The 24,132-nt window shown below is 38.9% G+C and overlaps 1 protein-coding gene across 3 annotated transcripts in view; it reads right to left on the bottom strand.

The window, feature by feature from the left end:
- AUH (AU RNA binding methylglutaconyl-CoA hydratase) overlaps positions 1–24,132 on the bottom strand; it is a 32,706-nt gene that overhangs the window by 7,437 nt on the left and 1,137 nt on the right. The window contains exons 2-8 of one of the 3 annotated variants that reach the window (XR_014212190.1): positions 21,353–21,420; positions 21,183–21,270; positions 17,653–17,739; positions 11,971–12,063; positions 10,041–10,097; positions 3,238–3,425; positions 2,359–2,509 (exon numbers count right to left, since the gene is read on the bottom strand). Coding sequence is in view for 2 of the 3 variants with exons in the window: in XM_082242338.1 (XP_082098464.1) it covers positions 3,238–3,425; positions 10,041–10,097; positions 11,971–12,063; positions 17,653–17,739; positions 21,183–21,270; positions 21,353–21,420 (581 nt within the window). In the remaining variant the exon portion in view is untranslated. The remainder of the gene's footprint in view (positions 1–2,358; positions 2,510–3,237; positions 3,426–10,040; positions 10,098–11,970; positions 12,064–17,652; positions 17,740–21,182; positions 21,271–21,352; positions 21,421–24,132) is intronic. The other 2 variants (XM_082242338.1, XM_082242339.1) reach the window with 2 other exon arrangements.

Genomic DNA, 24,132 nt, shown 5'->3' with positions numbered 1-24,132 from the left:
TGCTTCGCAAGACGAAAAAACCGCTAGACAAAGAGAATCACAGAACGGATTCTTTTCGTCTTGCGAGACACCACTGTATGAGGAAAATGAAACTAAATCCAAATATGATTTTCTACCTGAAGGGTAGTTTACACAAGCTCTTGAAAACATAAGAGCTGTAAGAACTGCTATCAAACATACCAATTTAACATTGCACAAACTCTTCCAATAGTGTTTCCACAACCATTATAACATATATAGCTTAACACTCCTTCAGTAGTATTTGAAAACTTGTCTAGAGGTTGGCAATGGGATGGGACTGCACTCTCTTTGAAAAATCAAGTTCAGTGGTACTTTGGTTCTCGAATTTAATCCGTTCCGGGAGTCCATTCGACTCCCTAAACGGTTCAAAAACCAAGGCGTGGCTTCTGATTGGCTGCAGGAGCTTCCTGCACCCAATCGGAAGCTTCAGAAGTCGCATCGGATGTTCGGCTTCTGAAAAACGTTCGCAAACCGGAACACTCACTTCTGGATTTGTGGTGTTCAGGAGCCAATTTGTTCGAGAGCCAAGCCATTTGACTACCAAGGTACCACCATACTCAGCTTCAGAGTTCTTCTGGACTCAGCACCATTGGTGGATGCTGGTGACTGCAAATGCCTTTTACTAGCTTGGGATATGACTCTAACTAGAAAAGGGGGAGGACTTTGCCTCAAATACTCATGCCCAGCTTACCTCCAAACATGACTACTGTATTGTGCTTTATGTGGGTGGGGCTACCTTTAAATACACTTCCTTTGGTATAGAATGCAGCCAGCTGAAGGCTTTTCAAGGCAAAGTGTTTGGTTCATTGGTTACCTGTTCACTTTTGAGTCCAATTTTATGTATTGGCATTGTTGGTCAAATACCTGACTGGCACCTGATAACTTACCTGTCACCATTGCAAATTAGATCAGCAGGCACAAGAGACAGGACCTTTTGTATGGTGGCCCAGTATCTGTGTAATTCCTCCCAGAAGCTTTATGTTTGGCTCCTTCCCTATTTAAATGGACTCTGAAGGCTTTTCAATTTTGACATGTGTTTAGATAGGGCAGGAAGGTAAGTTGCTGCTGTTAAAGTGTTTAATTGGTTTAATCTGGACTGTTAAACTGGACTAGTGTGTATTTTATGCTGCTAGTTAAGCTCAAACACATACTGTTTTGCATTTGAATTGCTTTTATCATACAGCTTGTGAGTTCTGAGGCTATTTACTCTGAAAAGTGGCATAAATATCCTGAAATTTAAAAAAAGAAAGTGCAAGTTTATTTAGTTTTAAAACTAAACATTCTACCAGCTCATAAATTACAAGTGTATTAATCATTTCTGTTATCTTGTAACTATCTTTCTTATTCTGGTTACATTTAGTGCATAACATTCTATGAATCTCAAACGTCATTCTCACATAATTTCCCCCAATGTGTTCTTTCCATACATGATCTGAGCTACTCTTTGATCAAGTGGGCTTGTTCCATGCCGTAACCTCCTATTTTCAGTTACTTTCAGCGTTCATAATACCTTAGCATGGTGCACTGCATGCCTTTTTAGATTGCACAAGTTTGCCGCGATAGCAAAGTTTCATTAAACACTATCAGACAGGAAGGAGCATAAAGCAAGCCACAGATTTGGAAAGCACTTCCTACAACCAGCATTTGCTGGACTCAAGTGTAACTGCTTGTCTCAGTGGGACAAAAGCTGTTAGATGTACTCATTACAGATCCAGGTTATTCTACAAAGGCTTTTGAGTACACTGGTTGATTGATACAGTTGGACAAACACAGCAAACAATGGCTTGGTTTGCACATCATGGTAAGCCAAACTATGGTCTATCACAACACACAAACTTACAGGCTCCCAGGGAGAAGCTTGCAGCCACTTTGCTCGTCCAATTTTTACTTCCATGACATGCTGAGTGGTTTGGTTTAGCATGCTGTTTTAACCTCAGCTTGTGGTTAAGCTCTCTCCTCGATAACCACAAGCTATAGATCAAAACAGGTTATGACCGTATTGGACAAACAGAAGAAACTGGAAAATGTCGGTATACTATCAAATGAACCCTTTACTTTGCTTTCAGCATTGGCAAAGCATTACTAAGGTGACGTAAAGAGCAACTACCATTATTTGAATTGTGAATGGGATGTATCTGGTGGAAAACAACTGGTAGATATAGCAAAATTGATAACGCAGAGGAATCCTTAAATGTGCTCTCTGGAGTCATGTGAATTATAGTAGAATTTTCAACCACAATGCCATTCTGTACAGCAAGACCAGAAAGTAACGAAATAGACAATTCATTATAAATATGTATAAAATACATTTTTTAAAGAATATGTAAAGCTACATACCTAAACACATTTACATGCATGCAAATCCCATCAGTTAATGGAATTTGCTTGTGTTTAGAATTTGAGCCTCCAATTACAAAGTGCCTGTTCAATACTTTTTGTTCATGCAGAGAATCTGTAGATTTTAGTTTGGAAAACTGAATAGGAAATTCTAGAGACAAAGAAATAACAAAAAATTGCCATAGTGAGAATTCTACTGACAGCCTCATAGAAACAAACACGGCTAGCCATGGATAACATGCATGGAAGGTTTAAACATAACAGTAATATTTAAAATTTAGCCTTAAACTTTGTAAGAGTTACAACAAACAAAAATAAATATGGATTTAAAACACAGGTATAATAATGGCAGAAGGAGGAAATGCTTAAGAAAGTTCTGAAGTAGTACAGTGGTGCCCCGCAAGACAAATGCCTTGCAAGACGGAAAACTCGCTAGACGAAAGAGTTTTCCGTTTTGGAGGTGCTTCGCAAAACGAATCTCCTATGGGCTTCCTTCGCAAGACGAAAATGTCTTGCGAGTTCCTGCGGGTTTTTTCCCTCCCCCCCCTTTTTCTAAGCCGCTAAGCCGCTTATCAGCTGATCCGATAAGCCGCTAAAAGCCGCTAATAGCGCTAATCCGCTAATCCGTCAATGGGCTTGCTTTGCAAGACGAAAAAACCGCTAGACGAAGAGAATCACAGAACGGATTCTTTTCGTCTTGCGAGGCACCACTGTACCATGAGGAACTGATAAATCTGGGCTTCTATTTGTTTAATAATCATGGTATTTAATTATAGTTTGTAGCAATCACGTTTTTAGCTTTCCCCCAGTTCTTTTCTCTACTCCACTTCAATGAAAAGTAATTGCTCATTTAAACAACTCTCTCAATTTGGATTGTACCTGAGGTAAAAATTCTTTTGCCAGAGCTAACGCCTTTCTATAAGCAGCATCTCCTGCGTCATTCTGTTCCACGGCGTGACCGACTAATCCTATTGATTTTGCTTCTTCACCATCAACTACACGTGCAGAAAAGATAAGTTCTTTTGCCAAAGATACTCCAATTGTGCGTGGTAGCCTTTGCGTCCCTCCTATGGTTTAGGAAAAACAAGAGAGGAAATGCAAACGTTGATTCTGCAGTAATTTAGCTTAACCAAGTATTGCCACTAACAAACATTTATACCCCACATCGGCCACTATAAGGGTTATCAGAATGGCGTACAATAATTAAAAGGAACCCAGCTACACATTACACTTAACTGGCCAAACTTCATCTGTCCACTTAAACCAGCCAACAGGTACCTGCTCTCAGGTTTCCAAAAATACTTAAAATATACAAAAATCTGTGAAACAGGCGCAGCTTGCAGTCTAGACTATTGTTACCTATACAGGAACAAGAAGCTGAAAATCATGTTGTTCTGTCAAAATGGTAAATGAGCCTTTATATTACTGGAAACAAAATATATTTGCAATGGAAGGAGGCCTCCCTAGAACGGTATGCATAATAATTCTTGAAATTTCCAAGGGGATGAATTTTAAGTACAGAAATCATTGGTGATGTTGCAGGTCATTTGAACCTGGTTCAAGAGCAAACTTCACAGGTTCAGAAGACCTGCCTCATGGCCTGAGTACACACAGGATATGCTTGATCTCTTCAAGGATTCTGTCTATGCTCTCAGTCTGAACAAACGAAGAAGTATCCAACAAAATGGGCAAGATGCCCCTATGACACCAACCAGAAGCAAATCAGCATTCGAAGAGAAGCTCAAGCCAATGGAATCTTTAGCCACAAAATCTCCTAGCCTCATTCTTGAATCTCCCTATATGTGTGGAATGGCAATGCCCAGCTCTTCTATCAGGTCACAACTACCCAGCAACCAACATCCTAGCACAGATTTTTTTTTTTTTTAAGAAAGCAAACAAAATACAAAGACATTGATGTGGTACCAGAATAAATACCTATGGATTAATCCACCTATTCACTTTTAATACATTAAGCAGCTCTCTCATCAATAATTAAGAGAAACACAGAAGCTGGTATTTGGCCCAACAGATACAGGTGCAAATTCTAGTTATTATTAAGCAACAGGCCCGTAAGCCTTCTAAAGAGTCATATCAGCTTCAATCAAGCACAATCTGATAGTGTATCTGCTGCATGATCTGCAGTGATAATGTACAAAAAGTGTGTACTTCCTGCCAACCGCAATCAGAAAAAGGAAGTTACACCCAGTATATAAAGTAACTACTTAGAATAGACAATCCATCAAGATATTGCAGATGAGTACTGTCAATTTTTTAATAGTGCGACATTACTGAATGGAATAGGAAGGCTATATTTCTTTAAAACAATGCTACTTTATTTTTAAACCTAAAAGTGCAAGTTTCCAATTGTGGCAAACATTTCTATTGCCCCAGCATGACAATTACGTTTCCACTAATTCTTAATCCACTAAATAGTCAATTAGGATAAGTCAGTATGGAAATAAAAGAAGCAGTGGACATTCAAATCCTCTGCACCATTGCCATTTAGAGGCTGGGGGATTATTACTGTTTAGTTCCATCTCAAGAAACAATGGAGGTGGAGAATAATCTTTTAACTGTAACTGACTCAGCAATTAGTCAAATATTTACTCCAACATCCCTCAACATTCTCACCATTTTAAACGTCTTTCCTTCCTCCCAGAACAGCGCAGGTTGGGGAAACAGGACCCAAAAAACCCCATAATATTCACTTGTGGCTTGGAAACTGGTACCAAGCAGGCTGCAAACTCCTCTCTTCTTTTCATTCCTTTTTTTCCTGCAGAGCAGAAAGCACTTTTGCAGACAAGGACAGTCCCACATTCTTCCAGTTCCTGTAGCACCTCCATGGCAGTTCTCAGGTGGGAGTTCTGATGGACGCACTCCCAGCCCAGATTGTGGCAAATCCTTTAGTAAGGTTTGCAATCTTGCAGTAACTGTAGAGTTCGTACTGACACTGGAAAGTCCTAGAGTAGGCAGATTACAGATTTTTAGGACAGGGTGGCTAACCTGTGTCCCTCCAGCTGTTGCTGAACCACAATCCTATCACGCCTGAGTAATGGCCATGCTGGCTGGGGCGACAAGTGTTGTAATTCAGCAACAAATGGAAAGCCACTGGTTAACCACTCCCCAGCCACTCTGGTCTAAGGGAAGCCTTACGCTTTTGTGTATGTAGGAAGATACTGGCATCTGGGCACTCAACTCTTTCACAAGTCTGGGCTCCACCATGCTAATTTTCACCAAATACGTATATGAACAGTTTTTAAGCACCTCAAATTATTCTCCATGAAAGTAAACCTAAATCTAACCCTGACCGGAAGTTAAGGCACATTAAGGAGAAAAGCACAGTAGGGCTGACAACTAAAGACAGCTATTCAAAAATAAATCAAAAGTTAAAGCAGTACAGTGGTACCTCGGGTTACATATGCTTCAGGTTACAGACTCCACCAACCCAGAAATAGGGCTTCAGGTTAAGAACTTGGCTTCAGAATGAGAACAGAAATCGTGCTCCGGCGGCGCGGCAGAAGCAGGAGACCCCATTAGCTAAAGTGGTGCTTTAGGTTAAGAACAGTTTCAGGTTAAGTACGGACCTCTGGAACGAATTAAGTACTTAACCTGAGGTACCATTGTACAAGTTATAATTCAAGTAAAGAGTACAACTAAGAAATTCATAGCTATGGAATAAACAACATATTGTATTTCTTCTACTCATAGTGTCAGTATGTCATAGTTGCGATGCCCCCTAGCCTCAGCACCCAAAACAGCGGAACCAGTACTGCTGCTCTAAATCCACCTCTGATATGCTAATTAATACAATGAGTGGTGAGGAACTCAAGGCAATTCCACAAGGTAGGTTGTGTTCAGTACAGTATTTTGTTCAATACAGTGGTGCCTCGCAGGACGAAATTAATCCGTTCCGCGAGTCTCTTCGTCTTGCGGTTTTTTCGTCTTGCGGAGCACGGCTATTAGCGGCTTAGCGGCTATTAACGGCTTAGCGGCTTTAAGAAAAAGGAAACAAACTTGCAAGAACTCGCAAGACGTTTCGTCTTGCGAAGCAAGCCCATAGGGAAATTCGTCTTGTGGAACGACTCAAAAAACGGAAAACTCTTTCGTCTTGCGCGTTTTTCGTCTTGCGAGGCATTCGTCTTGCGAGGTACCACTGTACAGTATTGTGTAATTTATGGCTTTCCAACCACTCTTAATACTGCATCTATACGTTTAAAAAAGCATCAAGAACACTTTCCCAAGATAAATATAGTGAGAGCATAAATCTTATGCATCACTAACAATAATTTTGCTCTAATCAAGCAGCTAGCTGCTTTTTATAAGCTGCCATAAGAATGATTCTTTCATAAGACTCAAATACCCTATGTAGAGTATACAAAGATGGAATATAATCAGCTAACAAGACGACTATTTCCAGACATGTAGCAATGATGGACTGCAATTAGTAACAGGCCAATGGTTAAATTATTTCTAGGGCACTTGGTGTTATGTTCATGAAATAAGAAGTGGCCTTGCTGCCAGTGCATCATTATTTCTATGACTGTGTGTTTTGACCACCAAATAAATCTCATAGTTTGGACCAGTGCCCCAAACCAGTGACCTACTTTCAATGGGGTGGGAAAAGAACGGAAAATCATCCTATGAGAGTAGATTAGCTGAAAGTCTTCATGTAGCAGAATACTAGCATCCTGCAAGCAGCTGTTCAACCACACACACACACACACACACACACACACACACACAAGCTTTCTATTCTGATTTTTCACTTAGAAAAAGCTATTTTATACTATTTTCACATTCCAATACATAGCCTCAAAAATCAATGATTCAAATTTTTACTTTTAGGGACAATAACTTGTTTAAAATATTTTTCTATAATCCAATTTTGGAGTCAAACTAAACCCATTTTTTAAAAAAAGCACAAAAATTGCTTTACTTTATTAAACTGAGAAAAAGTTTTAGAAAAATAATAATTAAGTCCACTGTTCTCAAGACATCTGTGGGAATAGCATGGTGAATAATATGAACACAGGCATCTGTCCATAATGACAGATCTGCGAACATTAAGGAATAACATATCATTTAAGAGATGCTGCTGATATAATTCAACCAGAAACAAGTCCGACTAGCTGGTCTTACTTTACTCAAGAAGTTGACATTTACTAGCATACAGATAAGCACACAGCAGTTTGAAAAATGTTTCACTTTACTTTTTACACACAAAGGTGTACAAATAAACCCTTATTCAGAGGTAGGGGTTAATCTAACAAAAGCTTCATAATCAGGATGTCACAAATATTACCGTGGCTTGCCAGCAAGCCTCCAAATGTGGTTTCCACCAATTGCTTCCCATCACCCCCACCCCCGCCATCACCTGCCATGTCCATAGGCTTGGGTGGGGTTGGGGCTTGCTTTCATTTGGGAGGTAGAAAAGACTATAAATAGGAACAAATCATTATGTTTCTTATTCCCCCCCCCCCCAATCTCAGCAAATGCACATTAAGAGCTTGCCTCTCTCCCAAATCCTCCTGCATGCACAGAGGCTAAATTCTTTCACATTTGGTTTAAGAGTAGTACATGAAGACTTCTGCTGTATCTTACCTACTCTAACCACAGTGCAAGCAAGAGTTTGGAAAAGGAAATACCGTATTTTTCGCTCTATAAGACGCACCAGACCACAAGACACACCTAGTTTTTGGAGGAGGAAAACAAGAAAAAAAATATACTGAATCTCAAAAGCCAGAACAGCAAGAGGGATTGCTGCGCAGCGAAAGCAGCAATCCCTCTTGCTGTTCTGGCTTCTGGGATAGCTGTGCAGCCTGCATTTGCTCCATAAGACGCACACACATTTCCCCTTACTCTTTAGGAGGAAAAAAGTGAGTCTTATAGAGCAAAAAATACGGTATATACTGCCAGATGTCCTTCTTGCCAGAAGGCCAGAGGCATTTACAGATTAACAGTCTCTCACTTACAAAGTACAACTCATATCTAAAAGCTTTTCTAGATAATGTATTTAAAATGTTTATATACCACTTTTCTATAAATATATATATACAAAGTGGTTTACAACTTCAGCATATATTGACCCTAGTTCACACATACCAAGTGACAGATCAAAATACTATGCATTAGATTAGGCTTTGAAAACCAAGATTTTAATATTGTTCTCCAATATTCATATTGTGTCTCTGATGCATCATCTCTAGAAATATTTATCAAGTGAATTAAAAAGAGATTCATTTGAATTAAGTCTTATTTTAACTACTTCTTTAAAAAAAGGATGTACAAACCACAGTTCTCTGTAATTTACAGAAGCAGAACTAATCCACCTGTTTCTATTAAAAATGTGCATACTTAGTTTAATTACTTGGAAACCAGGGTGGCTGTTCAAACATCTGCTTTCTACACTATTAACAATTTCCCTGGAGGCTATTTATTTAAAAAGAAACATAAAATAATTATTACCTAATATTTTAAATTCAAACAAAACCAAATATTCAGCAGACTGGCAAAGCTGAGAAACAACATTTTATTGCAAAAATAAGCCCTTATATAAATCTCAGATTCTGATGCCAGAATCTACAGTTAGTTGGATCTTGCACAGAAATATGCAAACTTCAATTTGATAATACAGATTTTTGTTATTATCTGAAAATGAAAAATTAAGATCTCAAACTCTTCATCGGTCAGGCTGATAAATGTAAAATGCCACACACTTCAGTTGTAGTAGGGAGAAGAGAAATGTTTCCAAATTGTTCTACATACATATATATACACACACACACACACACACACACACACACAACAGAAGCATGCTCTCTCTCTCTCTTACATTTAGCCAATAAAACTAAACAGGATTATAACTGACTTAATGCTTCTTCAAACTGTAGTAAGATGACAATAGTCAGTGATTCTATAAAGCAGCTGGTACCACACCTTTAATATTGACAACAACTAGCCACCAGTAATGGACATCTATGCAGCCAAAGGGAATAATAATCAGAAAAACACAGAACCCTGATAAGTGCTTACATGCCCAGGATTCCACTGATCATCTCTCTCTAGTGAATTTCCATTCTTCACTTCAAAAACTAGTTCTCCTTCCCCCTAAAACTGATTTAAATATAAAGAATTTTCATCTACAACATCTTATGGGAGCAGGTGGCGCTGTGGTATAAACCACTGAGCCTCTGGGGCTTGCCAATCGGAAGGTTGGTGGTTCGAATCCAAGCAACAGGGATGTTAAAAAAATGTGTGATAAAAACTTAACCTATCCTGGGGCCGAACAGCACGTCCTAAGCATCACTCTTTGGAAATGACCATCTAAGTAGGACCCGGACCACCACAAAGCAGTGCCACCCAGCCCTAACTCAGCCAGCTGCTCCAGAAAGATACCCTGGTTGTATCAAAAGCTGCTGAGAGGCAGAGGAAAATTAACAGGGACACATATTCCCTGTCTTTCTCCTAACATAGGTCATCCTATGAGGCGACCAGTTAGTTTCTGTGTAAAATATAAGCTGATTTCTAGAACCTTGCTTAAACACCCTAGAGATAGTTTCGATGTGTTTCAAAGGATATTAAAAGAAATACATTTTAATTTTTAAAAGGTTTAATTTACCAACAAAACCAAAGACACATATAACAACCGAAGCTTATTATATTACTATGAGAAGATTTCATACCTGCACCAGGAATGATAGCTAACTTCGTTTCAACAAGACCCATTTTTGCAGAAGTAGCTTAAAACAAACAAACAAATAAACAGACCAATGTTAGTTCTTATAAAATTTGCATGTGGCTTTAGAAAAAAGAAGCCTATATGAAATAAGCGGTTGATGCACTGACTCTGCTTTTTTTAAAAAAAGTATTTAAAGAAGCATTTATATATTTTTATGTATAAAAAATTACAGCGAAGGCACCTGCCTAATATCAATAGACAGGAACTTCCTAATATGCATACATTACACCACGCTGAATAAATATGCTTGTAAGTTGGAACCGTCATGTGAAATACACCTTTTCTTTTCTTTTTAAACATCAGTGATGTTTCTGTGTGAAAGATGGAGGGCTGCAGAACCAACAGACAGGATGTATTTTGTTCATTAGTCCAGGCTTCTTCAATACAATAACACAGAAAGAGTGCAATCCCATATATACGTACAACTACTCAGGATTGTTTGGACTAGAGGACAATATGTATAGCAAGCTAGAAGGCAGATCTGCTTGACAAAGTGAACCAAGTGAAACACATATGACATGGGCAGGATGCAGAAGACTAGCTAACAGGACAGTAATAATCTCCATCATAAGAGAGAAGCATGGTTATGTATTTTGTATCCTATTCAGGATCTGTTAAGAGAAGAGTGTTTGCCATAATCTTTTGGCAGCCAGTGTGACATGTTAAAAGTAGGTAAACTTTAAATCCCCACCCAGCTGTAATGATGACTAGGTAGCCTTGAGTAACACATTGCTTCTCAACCTAATCTACTTTCACATTATAGTTGTGAGAAGCGGAGGGGAAGAAATCTCTTTAATAAATAAAACAGTGTGCGAATAAAATGGGACAATCCCACTTATTTTGTGCTCCTTGACAGGAAGAGTCCAGGGATCCAGATGTGATTCTGGTAATTCTATTATTCTTGAATAGTATAAAGGGGCAGGATCAGTGATTATATTTTAAAAAGTCAAGGGATACGCCTTAATGATTACATTTGTAGTCTTCCCTAATCTGCAAGTTTAGAGCAGTTTATAGAACTGTCTAAGAACCAAGTATCTCTAATTGTTATTAAAGGACTTACAATTAGCTAATTATAAAAGGAAACAAAAGAAGGCAAAACAATGAAAGGAGTACAGGTAACTCACAACTTACACTTATTTAACATATGCACTTGCAGTTTTATGTGCGTTGCCAAAAAAGTATATATATATTAATGATGAAAAAATGGTATGCCAGGGGGATGAAGAAAGGGACCATTTTTAGCTGGTGAAGCAGGAACAGCTGGCAATGTTGGTGCTGTTTTCAGTGTTCTTTCTCCTTTCAAGAATTACAGGGAAACACTAAGAGCACTTTCAGCTTAATCTTGTGCATGCGTACTCAGAAACAAGCCCCAAGTAGTTCAATGGAACTTATTCCATGTACAGCACTGCAGTCTCATTGGGTTTCCCCCCACAACTAAGTAATATGTGGCAATTCAGGTAGACAACTGCCTGGGAAAGGCTTTCCAGCCAGAATCTTATGCTGAAATGCTATAACCTCTTATATGGGAATTAGTCCAATTGAATTCAGTGGGACTTATTCCCATATAGACATATACAGGATTGCATCATTAAGCCTGCCCCCTTATCCTCTAACTAGCTTGTTACCTACGGTGCCAAAGTTACCAACCACAGTGAGTTTATCTACTCCAGATGCTCTCCAAAGAGTAAGAACCTAATCAAAGTGCAACCTTTACCAAAGCGAGAGAAAAACGCTAATCTTAAGAACTGTGTCATCTTAATGTTCAAAATTATGTAAAATTAATTCAGTATTGAAAAAACAAGCTCTCCTTGGTAACAATTAAACAAACCTCCTACAATATTGAGCGTTAACTGTAAAAAAAGAGAAAGCCTTACCTGCCACTCTTATGTCACAGGCTAAAGCTAATTCTAGGCCGCCACCTAATGCAATGCCATCTATTGCAGCAATAGTTGGTACTGGAAGGTTAGCTGAAAGGTAAAACAACAATTAACAAAACAAAGATATGGAATTATTTGCATAATGCACTTCATTCATCCCCCGAGGCAATTTTTTCGTAACACAAAGTTGATTCAGTGAAAAAATGTTTCTGTAGGCAAATTATGCAGCCTGTTTTTTCTATACAGTATCTCAATTGTAATCTAAACTCTGACCACAAAGACATTCAGAATGCTAACAGCAACGCAACACTGAATGGTAGGATGATTTCAAACTTCAAGGTAAGTGAACGTGCAGTATTCAGTTGACTCTGCTTTTCACCATAATAAGCAACAGCTGCAACTACAGAAGGATGATCAGTTTGTTTCCAGTCTGTGTCAGTTTCGCACATGTTCATTCATAAATTCATCGCATCCCATTTCAGCATCAAACTGCCTTTGTTTAAAAACTACACAAAATTTGCATTATTTCATGATACACATATTGATACTTTTTAAAGAAAAGAACTGTATCATAAAGTTCGGAGATATGTAAAAACCAAAGGGAAAAAATGTTCCAATCTGCCATATATCCAGGAAGAGTAAATCATGTCAGCTCACTTCAAAATCCAGAACAAACAAAATCCTTGAGCATTCCTATGAAACAGTTGCTGGATCTGTTAGTACACTGGTGAGGATGTAACTGAGAAGTTGCCTACTTGTAACATAGGAGAGGCTACATAGCCAAATCCCAAGGTTTGCAAAAATAGTTTGTTAATAATGGTCTCTTAAAAATTGAAGTTGGTAAAGCCAGCTACTATTGATTTTATATTGTTACTGGAAAAACCATGACTTTGAGCTGAAAAGAATAACTTCCTTTGCGATTTAATTTCACAAAAACTTGGCTTTGCTCCTTTAGGTGGGGAAGATGACAAAACTTAGCTTGTTCAGTAAACTTACAATACATAATAATTTATTTTAAAAAGATAAATGCAATTATATTTTAAATTAGAAGCAGCAGTAAATCAAAGTCGTGTCTGGAAAACAGCCCAATGTTCCATAACAGATTTCAATCTGTTAAGTATTTTACAGTGTTACTCCTCATTGATAGAAATATTTCACAAAAAGTAGTATATTCACAATCCAATACAACTAACCTTATTTTTTAAGTTAGACACACACACACACACACACAGAGAGAGAGAGAGAGAGAGAGAGAGAGAGAGAGAGACTATTAACAAAGGAATGTTTCTACAGTCACAGCTAGCTGCCTTTACACCTTCAACCACATCCTGTGCATCAGCAGGAGAGGTTAAAACTGAGCCAAATAATCAGGAAATTGAAATCTCAAACTGACACTATAGCAAATTTTGCCCTCTGGTTGGGCACAATCATTTAGAGCAGTGATGGCCAAACTTGGCCCTCCAGCTGTTTTGGGACTACAACTCCCATCATCCCTTCATGCGAACAGCAGAGGTGGCGGCGGAGGGACCAGCGGCCCAAAAGGAGCCCTTTCGGGCTACTCCTTCCTCCTCCACCTTTGCTGCTGCCGGTGGCAGTGGAACAAGCAGCCCCAAAACAGCCCTTTTGGGCTGCTTGTTCTTCCTCCGCTGCTGCTGCCACCACCACCAGGTTTGTGGTGTGGTGAACTGGCTTATACTCAAGTCAATAGCTTTTTTCAGTTTTTTGTGCTAAAATTAGGTGCCTCGGTTTATATTCGGGTTAGCTTACACTCGTGTATATATGGTAATCTCCAGTATGTCCTTCTGTGTCCTTCCTATAGAGTTTATATCAAGAGATAAGTGTGTCCCACAGGTTTTCTCTATTTCATCAGTTTTCCATTAAACCCACTACATTAATGTCATTCTCTAAGACCAAGCATTTGCCTTGGCAGCTTCTAGAATTTTGATCTGTGCTGCTTTAGCCCGCTTGAATTGCTGTCCTGTGTCCCTGCACTTACAATGCCTAGTTCTCCACCATCCCCATTTATTTTTCATCATTTTTAACATCCCTAATATTTTAAAGTGTCAATAATTTTCCTTTAAAACCCACATCAAAGTTGATCATGGGTGCTGTTTTGACTTATTTATACTAACTGTGGGACTGATCTGAAGAATTATTTTTCCAGAGGTTCAAATAAGCAATGTTTCCTCACTGTATTTTGTAAACAGAATGATCTATTAATGTTCCGTTTTACCAAGTACTTTTAACATTAAGTGCAGACCTGCATCAGTAATGGAAATCTCAATGCAGAAAATGAAAGTGGACAATTAGTCTTGGTGTTCCTGTGCGGCAAAGAACGCATCTCTAATTTTAGAGTAAAAAGCAATACCAAAAATAGCAGGCTTTGATGTTTTCCCCCAGTCTCAGTGCCCAGGATCTATAGTTTCCAGCTCAGTACAAAATGCTTATTTTTATAGCAAAGTGATGTTTAGCAAAACACCAGTACTTTAACAAGAAATAAAATCAAGTAGCAATGCAGGGAAAACACAACACAGCAAACAATTGTAAGATATTGATTGTTGGAAAATGCTTGGATCTTATGTATTCAAAGGCTGCATTCTGACAATCATATATTGACTTAACAAGCCTAGGTATGAATTAGCCTTCTTGTTATACACACAGCCCATTTCTCCTTTCACACAAGTGAGTAGAACAAGCCAAGATGTTTTCTGGAGTTTTCCATTTTGTCTGAATTTGAAAACAATGTTAACAGCTTCAGATCAAGAATAGTAAATGATAGTTTGAAGTTGGCTTAATGTTCTGGTTTGTTCCAAAACAGGAAAGTATTGTTTATTGCTTGCTTGCTCCTCTATCAAGCAAAGAAGTTTACAGCCAAAAGCCTCGCTCCTATCTCCAGTTATTAAGCAGACATGGTTATCCAAACTCACCCAGTAGAATAGTGAATGCAGACTCAATTTTTTTAAAAAAAGACATACGAAATCTAACAGCTTACTTTTAATAGCAATTAAACAACAAATACACAATCTAGAGAAGTGATGCATGGACAAGAATCAACTCTGTTGGAGAAAATACATCGTAAAAAGACAACATCTTACTGCAACATTTGAAGTATCTTTCCAACAGGAGTGGTATAATTTAGAGTACTAGTGACTAACAATCCTTCATCAAAACCCAAGCTTGTTAGTATACTTTTTAGTACAGTTTAAGGCATAAAGTATTATTATTATTATTATTATTATTATTATTATTATTATTATTATTAAAATTTATATACCACCCTATAGCTGCAGTTCTCAGGGATGTTCACAATATAAAATTACAATATAAAAAGACAAAATACATAATCAAAAATAAACAGAAACTGCCAAAGAACCCCCCCAAAATACATTAAAACTATTTAAAAATAATAATAATTAAAAAACACAATTAAAAAGCAGTTTAAAAGAATGTATACTGTTAACAAGGTTTTCTGGTTTGCTGTCATTTTAAATACACTCCTTAACACCTCATCTTTTAAGCCTTGCTTTGTAAGCAACTGCAAAGCAAGTACCGTATTTTTCGCACCATAGGACGCACCGGACAATAGGACGCACTTTGTTTTAGAGGAGGGAGAACAAGGAAAAAAAAATCTCCCCCTCTCTGCCCAGCGCCCCTTCAGTGAAGCGGCAGGAGGCGCTGCACAGAGAGGGGGAGAACTTTCCCCCTCTTGTTTTCCCGCTCTAAAACAAGGTGCCGCTTAAGGTGCGTTCAGGCGGCTACCTTGGAAGCCTGGAGAGCGAGAGGGGTCGGTGTGCACTGACCCCTCTCGCTCTCCAGGCTTCAGGTTCCTTTCAACCTGCTCTTTGGGGCTGGCGGGGGGAAGCCCACCACCAGCCCCAAAGAGCAGGTCAGGGAGCAGCGGAAAGGCGCAGGGGAGAGGCTCCTGCCATAGCCGCGCACCACCTCTCCAGCCGGGAGAGGGTCGCGGGGCTATGGCGTCTTCGCTCCATAGGACGCACACACATTTCCCCTTCATTTTTGAAGGGGAAAAAGTGTGTCCTATAGAGCGAAAAATACGGTACTTATGCAGCAGAACAGAGGAAGTGAACAGTGAACTAGCTATCAAACAGGAGGTGAATTTACCTTTGTTACCTATGGGGCTGTAAGAACTCCAGAAATATGCTAATATATCTACACACAGTCAGCATAAGTATACGCTTTTATATGGTCACAGAATAGTCCTGGTGAGAATACTGACAAGAAAGTATTGTCTCTTCAAGTAAGATAATCGCCAGTCGGTAGAATTAGTAAAGCTTTGTGACTACATCCAGAGTTTGCACACGAAACCCTGAAAGAAAGCCTAGGATGCTGACCCAGGATCTATCTTCAATTTTAAAAATGGAACCTGCCTATACTTTTCTACTATGACCTAATTATCTTTTGGTGGGAAACTCAAGAGTATCACAGATTATATTATATTATATTCCTTTGTCTCAGTCAGCCTTCCTTTTCTACCTACTCTATTTCATTCCCTTGTTTGTCCTCTGTATCTGTTATTTTCTCTGGCTTAGTTAGAAACCTAAAGGCAAGGCATGGCCTTGTGTTTCCCTTTCAAGCCACATCTCCTTTTCAGCATTTAGAAATTAAACTGTAGTTTTGCAGGACACAACTTGCCTGTATAGCTCTCATCTGAATGTCTACTGACTTTGCATATGTGCCTCCTAATTCTCAATTGCTGTTACTTCAGGTGAAGTACCAAATTACATTATAAACTGGATCCTTTGTTTATTCTCTTAACCTTCTGTCCTACACCTCCCTGTGGCCCAAACCCAGAATCATTTACATTTCGAATTTGCCCCTTAGCATCTAGATCTCCCTCATCTCCTGCCAGATTCTTAGCACTTTCCTTTCTCCTTATATCACAACAGTAGTTTTTCCTCTGTGTTTATATGCCTTCTTTCTTTTCTGCCTAACTAAACTTATAAGCTGTTCTTTCAGGCACCATCTTGTGTGTGGCTCTCGTCTGTATTTGTACTCACTTTGAATGTACTCACTGCTACATGCCTATAGAGCAACCTCCCTATTACACACTGTAACTCTGGGTGCAAGATCTGAGGAAAAGCACTTCTAGAGGTGACATATGCATACGTACATGCAAGTGTGTCCGTGTGATTGGGCACATGTTAACAACACAACCTGTGAATGTGGGCATTCTATTTAGCATCTTACCCCAAAGAGCTAGAAGTCTTATTTCAGAAAAATACCTTATTACAGAAGTGCAAGAGATTCTGGAGCAATGGTTTCCCCAATACTGGACAATATTAGAACTTATCCAGATAGTGATGCATTCTCAATTGCTATTATTTCAAGAAGGTGAAATATTGAATTAGTTTTATACATTTCTTAATGCTTTAGAACTGTACACTCATAAAATAGGATTTAAAAGAAAAAAAGGTAGCATTTAATAATACATTAGTGGTGGTTTTATTAAGGTATACATTTTGAAGGAGTTTTGGGAGTCTGGGTTATTCCTAAAAGGAAAAACATCAAAGCTTTATGCATAAACCATTAACTCTCATATTATGATTTCATAATATCTGGACAGAGCATTTCATATAGCATAAAAGCTTCAAACCCTGAGACTCGAAACAAACTATTAATAATATACTGTTGTCTATGATCAATGAGATTTTCACTTACCCATTTCATTAATAGTTGCCCTTGCTTTTGAGACAAAAGAGCTTACTTCACTAGAGTGCATTTTGGCTCTTTCTTTAAGGTCAGCACCTGCAAAGGACATTGTCTGGTTACAGGCATATTCAGGTTTTATAGCAGCTCAAAGAAACCATAAATGGCATCATTTATACTTTCAGGAAAAGCAACTTGAGCATTTGCAGGAAAACCTACGTGTATGAGTAGCTCCTGACAAGATATGGGGCTCCTGACTCACCTCTTTATCAAACAGTGCATATTATGCATGAAAATATTTATATAAATAATTTACTGAGAACTTAACATACTTTAGGCACAGAGAGATAAAAGAAAGGAACTGATCTGACACACAAAGGCCTGGTACAGGCATAATAACCCTAATCCCCGAAACATGGCTAGGATATTGAAAACACCTTGAGGTCTCCTTCTGCCAATCACAAAACTCTCACAAGTCAAGTGACTCCTTCCTACGCTTTTGGGAGGTGATCATAATGCAGTGTGGCACCTGAACTAACACTAACCCTGATCAAACCAATGAAGTTTGCAACCAAGGAGATCGGGAAAGCTGTCAATGCTGGATCAAGAAAAAAAGATGCACTCTTGATCATTTAGAGAAGGCCTAAACAAAACTATCTACATGTAACACAATGACAAGGGATGTAAAACAATACCACACTGGCACTCAGCAAGTACAAGAATTAGAAGGTAATGCCATACACCCCTTATTGCAATTGCCATAACTCTTTTGTGAAGGCAGTTGTCAGGAGGAAGTATGGTGAGCTAAAACAGAGCGGGGTAATCTTGGCCCTGCAGTGGCTATCAAACTCCCAACTCTCTACAGCCAAAATGTTAAATCTCAGGATGGCCGGAGTCATAGTCTAACATCAGGAAAACCATAAAATCTCAACCCTGGACTAAAAGATTCCTTTTGGTTTCTATAAGGGTGAGTCATGGGCTGCCGCAGGGTCTCATGGAGAGAAGAATGAGTCATCAAAAAATAAACCAAGATTAGTACCAGGTGGATGAAACTCTTCATGTAGATACCACATAACCCTGAAAAACAACCTCTGACCACAGGGTTCCAAGCATTATGATATTGAGAGGGGTATATTTGTGGGCAACATCTTTTTTAAATCTAAAATATAAATGGTAAAGAATAAGGCCATCCTAAAGTATAAATGAGGTATGTGTCAAAGTTACAGAATTTATCCAAGCAACAAAACAGACTTTGTTTCAAATTTCATTTTTAAAAGCTTTCCCTCAGGAAGAGCACTCCCTAACAGCTGTTACAAGCTTCTGTACTTACAATTAGAAAAGGCTTACTGAAATGAACACCAGCTACTGAAGTATTTTTACCTAGTCTAAAAACAAACCACTTGTCCGCATAATGGGAAAAAACATTATGCTTTGTAGACCAAATGCACGTGTACGCATAATTAAGTGTGACTCAAATGTTTCATATAATCATCCCACTCACAGTACTGAAATAGCTAATACATATATTAAAAACCAAAGATGGCAAAAAATCTAATGATGCTTTTCTTCTGCCAAGAGAACATAAAAAGCATGTTTAACAAGTGAAAAATAAAAATAAAATGAAAGGCATGTGTCAGAACTTGAAAAAGTGGCTTTTATCATTTTTCAATAATACATCATATCTACATCAGGAACTTACAGCAGGCAACATTTTTTAAAACAAATTTTAAAATTAAAATAAGCTAGCTATTTGTACCGTAGCAAACCCACTCCATATGCCCCTTTCACCAAAGCAACAAAACTCAATCCATTTCTTATCTTACCAATCATCATTACTTCAGTGCTGGCTAATTAGCCTTCAACTAATTAGCTCAAATTAGCCCCCCTCCTATGACCTAAAACTGAGTATACAATGTAATGAAAGGATTTTAATCAGATGAAAATGAAATTAAATAGAGTCTTAATACCTGATATTCACTTACAGTGGTGCCTCGCAAGACGAAATTAATTCGTTCCGCAAGTTTTTTCTTCTTGCGAGTTTATCGTCTTGCAAAGCACGGTTTCCCATAGGAATGCATTGAAAATAAATCAATGCGTTCCTATGGAGACTGTCCGAGGACAGAGGGGAAGTGCCGCGCGCCTTCCCCTCTGTCACCGGACCTGTTTTAAAGCAAGGGAAGGGGCAGCGGGCAGAATCAGTTCTCCCCGTTGCCACGCCTTGGTTCAAAAGGGGTCCGGGGAGAGAGGGGAAGGCGCATGCGCCTTCCCCTCTGTCCCCTCTTTTGAAGCAAGGGGCGGAGGGGAGAAGATCGCTTCTCCCCGTTGCCGCCCCTTGGTTCAAAAGGAGTCCGGGGACAGCGGGGAAGACGCGCTGCGCTTCCCCGCTATCCCCGGAGCTTGCGGGGCAAGCTTCGTTTTGCGAAGCAAGCCCATAGGGAAATGCGTCTTGCGAAGCGGCTAAGAAAACGAAAAACTCCTTCGTCTAGCGAGTTTTTCGTCTTCCGAGGCGTTCGTCTTGCGGGGTACCACTGTATCTCCTCCCCACCTCAGTGCTACATGATTTTGTCCAATAGCCCTACAGCTATTAAATGATCTGGTGAGGTGTTGACTTTCTGTCCATTTTCAAACTTATTCAGCAACACCACAGCAAACAGATGCCCTTCACCTCCAGTAGATAACAAATGTCCCCAGATGAGCACCTGCACAAACTGCACCCGCCTGACACAAAGTGCACTCTGCAAAATGAACCAACAACACAGCCACCATAGCACTGCCATTTATCAACGACCCATTTGGACACATGGCTTTATCCAAGCCTTCCAGCTTCAAAGAGCTACTAGTATACAATGTCATAGCAGCAACACAGAATACATATCTGAACACAGACTCTCAGCACACTTTCATAATGGCACAATGAACATGGTATTTATAAAGTAATAAAAGTATGCAATCATGTGTTCAGTTCACAATACTTTTCATATGAAAAGTGCAACAGATTTATCAGTATAAACAACTATGAAAATTCTCTCCTATACAGTAACTGGCTAAACTGAAAATAGCACGAGATAGTGTTCAAGAGCATGCATGCATTCTGGTTTTGAATGCTTGATGTCAGGTACTGTGATGAATTTTCTGTATTTATCAATGCTATTGATCTTTAAAAACTGTAAATTTTGACCATAAGTAATACTCAATGAGAGCAAACTTGAAAATGTAGTTTATTTAGTATTAATCAATAGAGAAACTGATTAACTTAGCTTAGAATCATTGCAGACCAAATAATATGTGCTCTCAACACACTGCCAAACATACTCGACTATACAACAAACATATAGAAACATCCCCATCAAAAAAAATTCTAAGACCTTCTGTGTCACTGAAAATTATAGCACTTTATTTCTCTAAGGAGTACAGCAGATGTTATATAATTAAATAAAAATCCAAAAAGGCTGAATTTGCTAAAATAAATTTTGGAGTCTCAGTCATTTCTACTTATTTTGATTATGTATTTTCAAATGGATAATAAAAATAAATTTGCATACCAGCACAAAACACCCCAGGAACTTCACTTCGGAATATAACCGTCCGTACTTTTTTGTCACTTTTCAAAGCTTCCATAACTTTTGACATCTATAGAGAAAAGGTGTGCAAATTATCAACACTTATTTTCAACACTTCATGTTCATAGAAGACTAAATATTCATCCACTTACCATTTTTACAAGGTTTTTATTAAGTGCATTTTTTGCATGTGCTCTGTTTAGTCCAAGTACTACAATTCCTATATACAGGAAGAAAAAAATAACTGAAATCAGTAGTGCGCATAAGGTTTATCCCACATTTTTTAACATGTACCTATGTTATCTACTAACAAAAACCAGCCTACTTAGTGTGAATAACTGCTATTTAGCATGAAACATTATTATCTCTCTAGTTGATCTATGTTAGTAAAACAGATCCACTAAAACCCATTGATTTTATAGAGTCTACTATGAGTATGATTTTGGAAATTAGTGCACTAAAATATTTGAAAACACTGTTCTTAAACACCAACAATAGGTGTTTTTTTTGAAAATTAGTTAACTACTAATTCTTTATCACTACAACAAAGCTACTGTGTACACTAACAACAGAGTTGATAATGTTAAGTCAACAGAAAGCAACAGGCACTGACCATATGCAATACATTTGTCCATGTTATTTTTAAATGCAGAAACATTTCAAATAACCTGCCTAACCAAAAAGAATTACTGTTTTTAAGACACAGTAACATCCGGCAAATTTAAGGGGCAGCTTAAGGAGAGATTATAAATTTGGGCAGTAACAGAAAGAGCTCCTGGGTAGGAGTGGTTGGGTGATTACAGTGAGACCGCAAGCTGAAGTACGCTTACTAGAGAGTAAGTCTCATTGAACTCAGTGAACTTCTAATTAAACATGTTTAGGATCACACTGTTAATAGATAAGATTCAAGAGTTTTCCTTTTTCTCCCCTCCTCTCATGCATTTCTTTGGGCTTTCTAGATAAAAAAAAACTATGGTTATATTAAACACATATTAGCCAAGCTACTGGGCTATGAATCTAAAAATGCATAAAAAACTATTCATCCATATAAAATTTCAGTATGTGAAGTTTTAGTTACAGAAGAATGTAATAAGCACTATTTCACTAACCCTAGGGGTTTTCCTAGGGACAAAGTCTACAAACTCCATCACTGCATTTTATGTGGTGGGTTTGATGGGGTCACATAGATTTACTCCTATATATGCATTGTGTACTTGAGTCCTTTTATTCCATATGAATACAGAAGAACACTGTCCCAAACAACAGAATCAAAACTCCCCCACATTTCTGAATCAAACAACTATTCAACCAATACTGTGCCTACAATGTATGTTTTCCTCTCAGTAGCTAATACCACTGGACACAGCATGCATTAGAATTTAAACTTTCCTCTACATTATGTACTTTGGTTCCAATCCTCCCACCTACTTTTAGCAGAAGAAAAATGCATCAGGAATGGTCAAGCGTTTTAGAAGAAAGTCAAAAGGTATAGGAATATTTAATCATGCCTTGAGTTCAGAATCCTCAACTGCCTCAGTCACTGCAGCAATAAAAGTACTGAAGTGGCAGAAGACAGTACAATCAGGCTGTGGCATGTTCAAAGAACATCATTAGGAAATTGTGATTCTCACTAACTTTAATTTCCTTCCAGTTGTCCAAGGTGCTCAAGCCAGAACACATAATTGTGCATCCTCTTGACAACCCTGCAAGGTAGATTAGGCTGGGAGATACTGATTGGCTCAAAGCCACCGAGTGAACTTCAAGTGCAGTTAGGGAGGGAGCTGACTCCAATCTTTCAAATCCTCATTCAACAATCCATCCCATATTGGCTTGGAGAAGTGATAGCAGTTCCTCACCCTTTATTACGAGTTGTCCCACAAGTGGCCAGATTATGCTTTCAAATTTTAATACAGTGGTGCCCCGCAAGACGAATGCCTCGCAAGACGGAAAACTCACTAGACGAAAGAGTTTTCCGTTTTGGAGGTGATTCGCAAAACGAATCTCCTATGGGCTTGCTTCACAAGACGAAAATGTCTTGCGAGTTCCTGCGGGTTTTTCCCCCTCCCCCCCTTTTCTAAGCCGCTAAGCCGCTTATCAGCTGATCCGATAAGCCGCTAATAGTGCTAATCTGCTAATCCGTCAATGGGCTTGCTTTGCAAGACGAAAAAACCGCTAGACAAAGAGACTCACAGAACGGATTCTTTTCGTCTTGCGAGGCACCACTGTACAGTATTGAATTGAAAATTTGAAGCACAAGCCTACTGATATTTACTCAGAATTAAATCCCACTGAGTTCAAGCTGCTTACTCCCAAGGTGTGCACCATATTACAGCTTTAATGTGCAAAATACAGAACTAATGTATTCTACAGAATTAGGTAAAAGGTAAAGGACCCCTGGATGGTTAAGTCCAGTCAAAGGCAACTATGGGGTTGCGGCACTCATCTCGCTTTCAGGCTGAGGGAACTGACGTTTGTCCACAGCTTTCCGGGCCATGTGGCCAGCATGACAAAACTGCTTCTGGCGCAATGGGACACCGTGATGCAAACCCGAGCGCACGGAAACGCCATTTACCTTCCCACTGCAGTAGTACCTATTAATCTACATGCACTCGTGTGCTTTCGAACTGCTAGGTTGACAGGACTGCCTAAAACAGTGTTTCCCAAACCTGGGTCTCAGCTGTTTTTTCTTTGGACTACAATTCCCATCATCCCTGATCCTGATAATTAGGGATAGTTATATTCCAAAACAGCTGGAGACCCAGGTTTGGGAAACAGTGGTCTAGATCAGGCTTCCTCAACCTCGGCCCTCCAGATGTTTTTAGCCTACAACTCCCATGAACCCTAGCTAGCAGGACCAGTGGTCAGAGATGATGGGAACTGTAGTCTCAAAACATCTGGAGGGCTGAGGTTGAGGAAGCCTTGTCTAGATCTA

This window comes from Podarcis vaucheri, assembly GCF_965113315.1.
Source record: "Podarcis vaucheri genome assembly, contig: SUPER_11_unloc_1, whole genome shotgun sequence".
Taxonomy (NCBI): domain Eukaryota; kingdom Metazoa; phylum Chordata; class Lepidosauria; order Squamata; family Lacertidae; genus Podarcis; species Podarcis vaucheri.
This window is presented reverse-complemented; position numbering and strand designations above follow the sequence as displayed.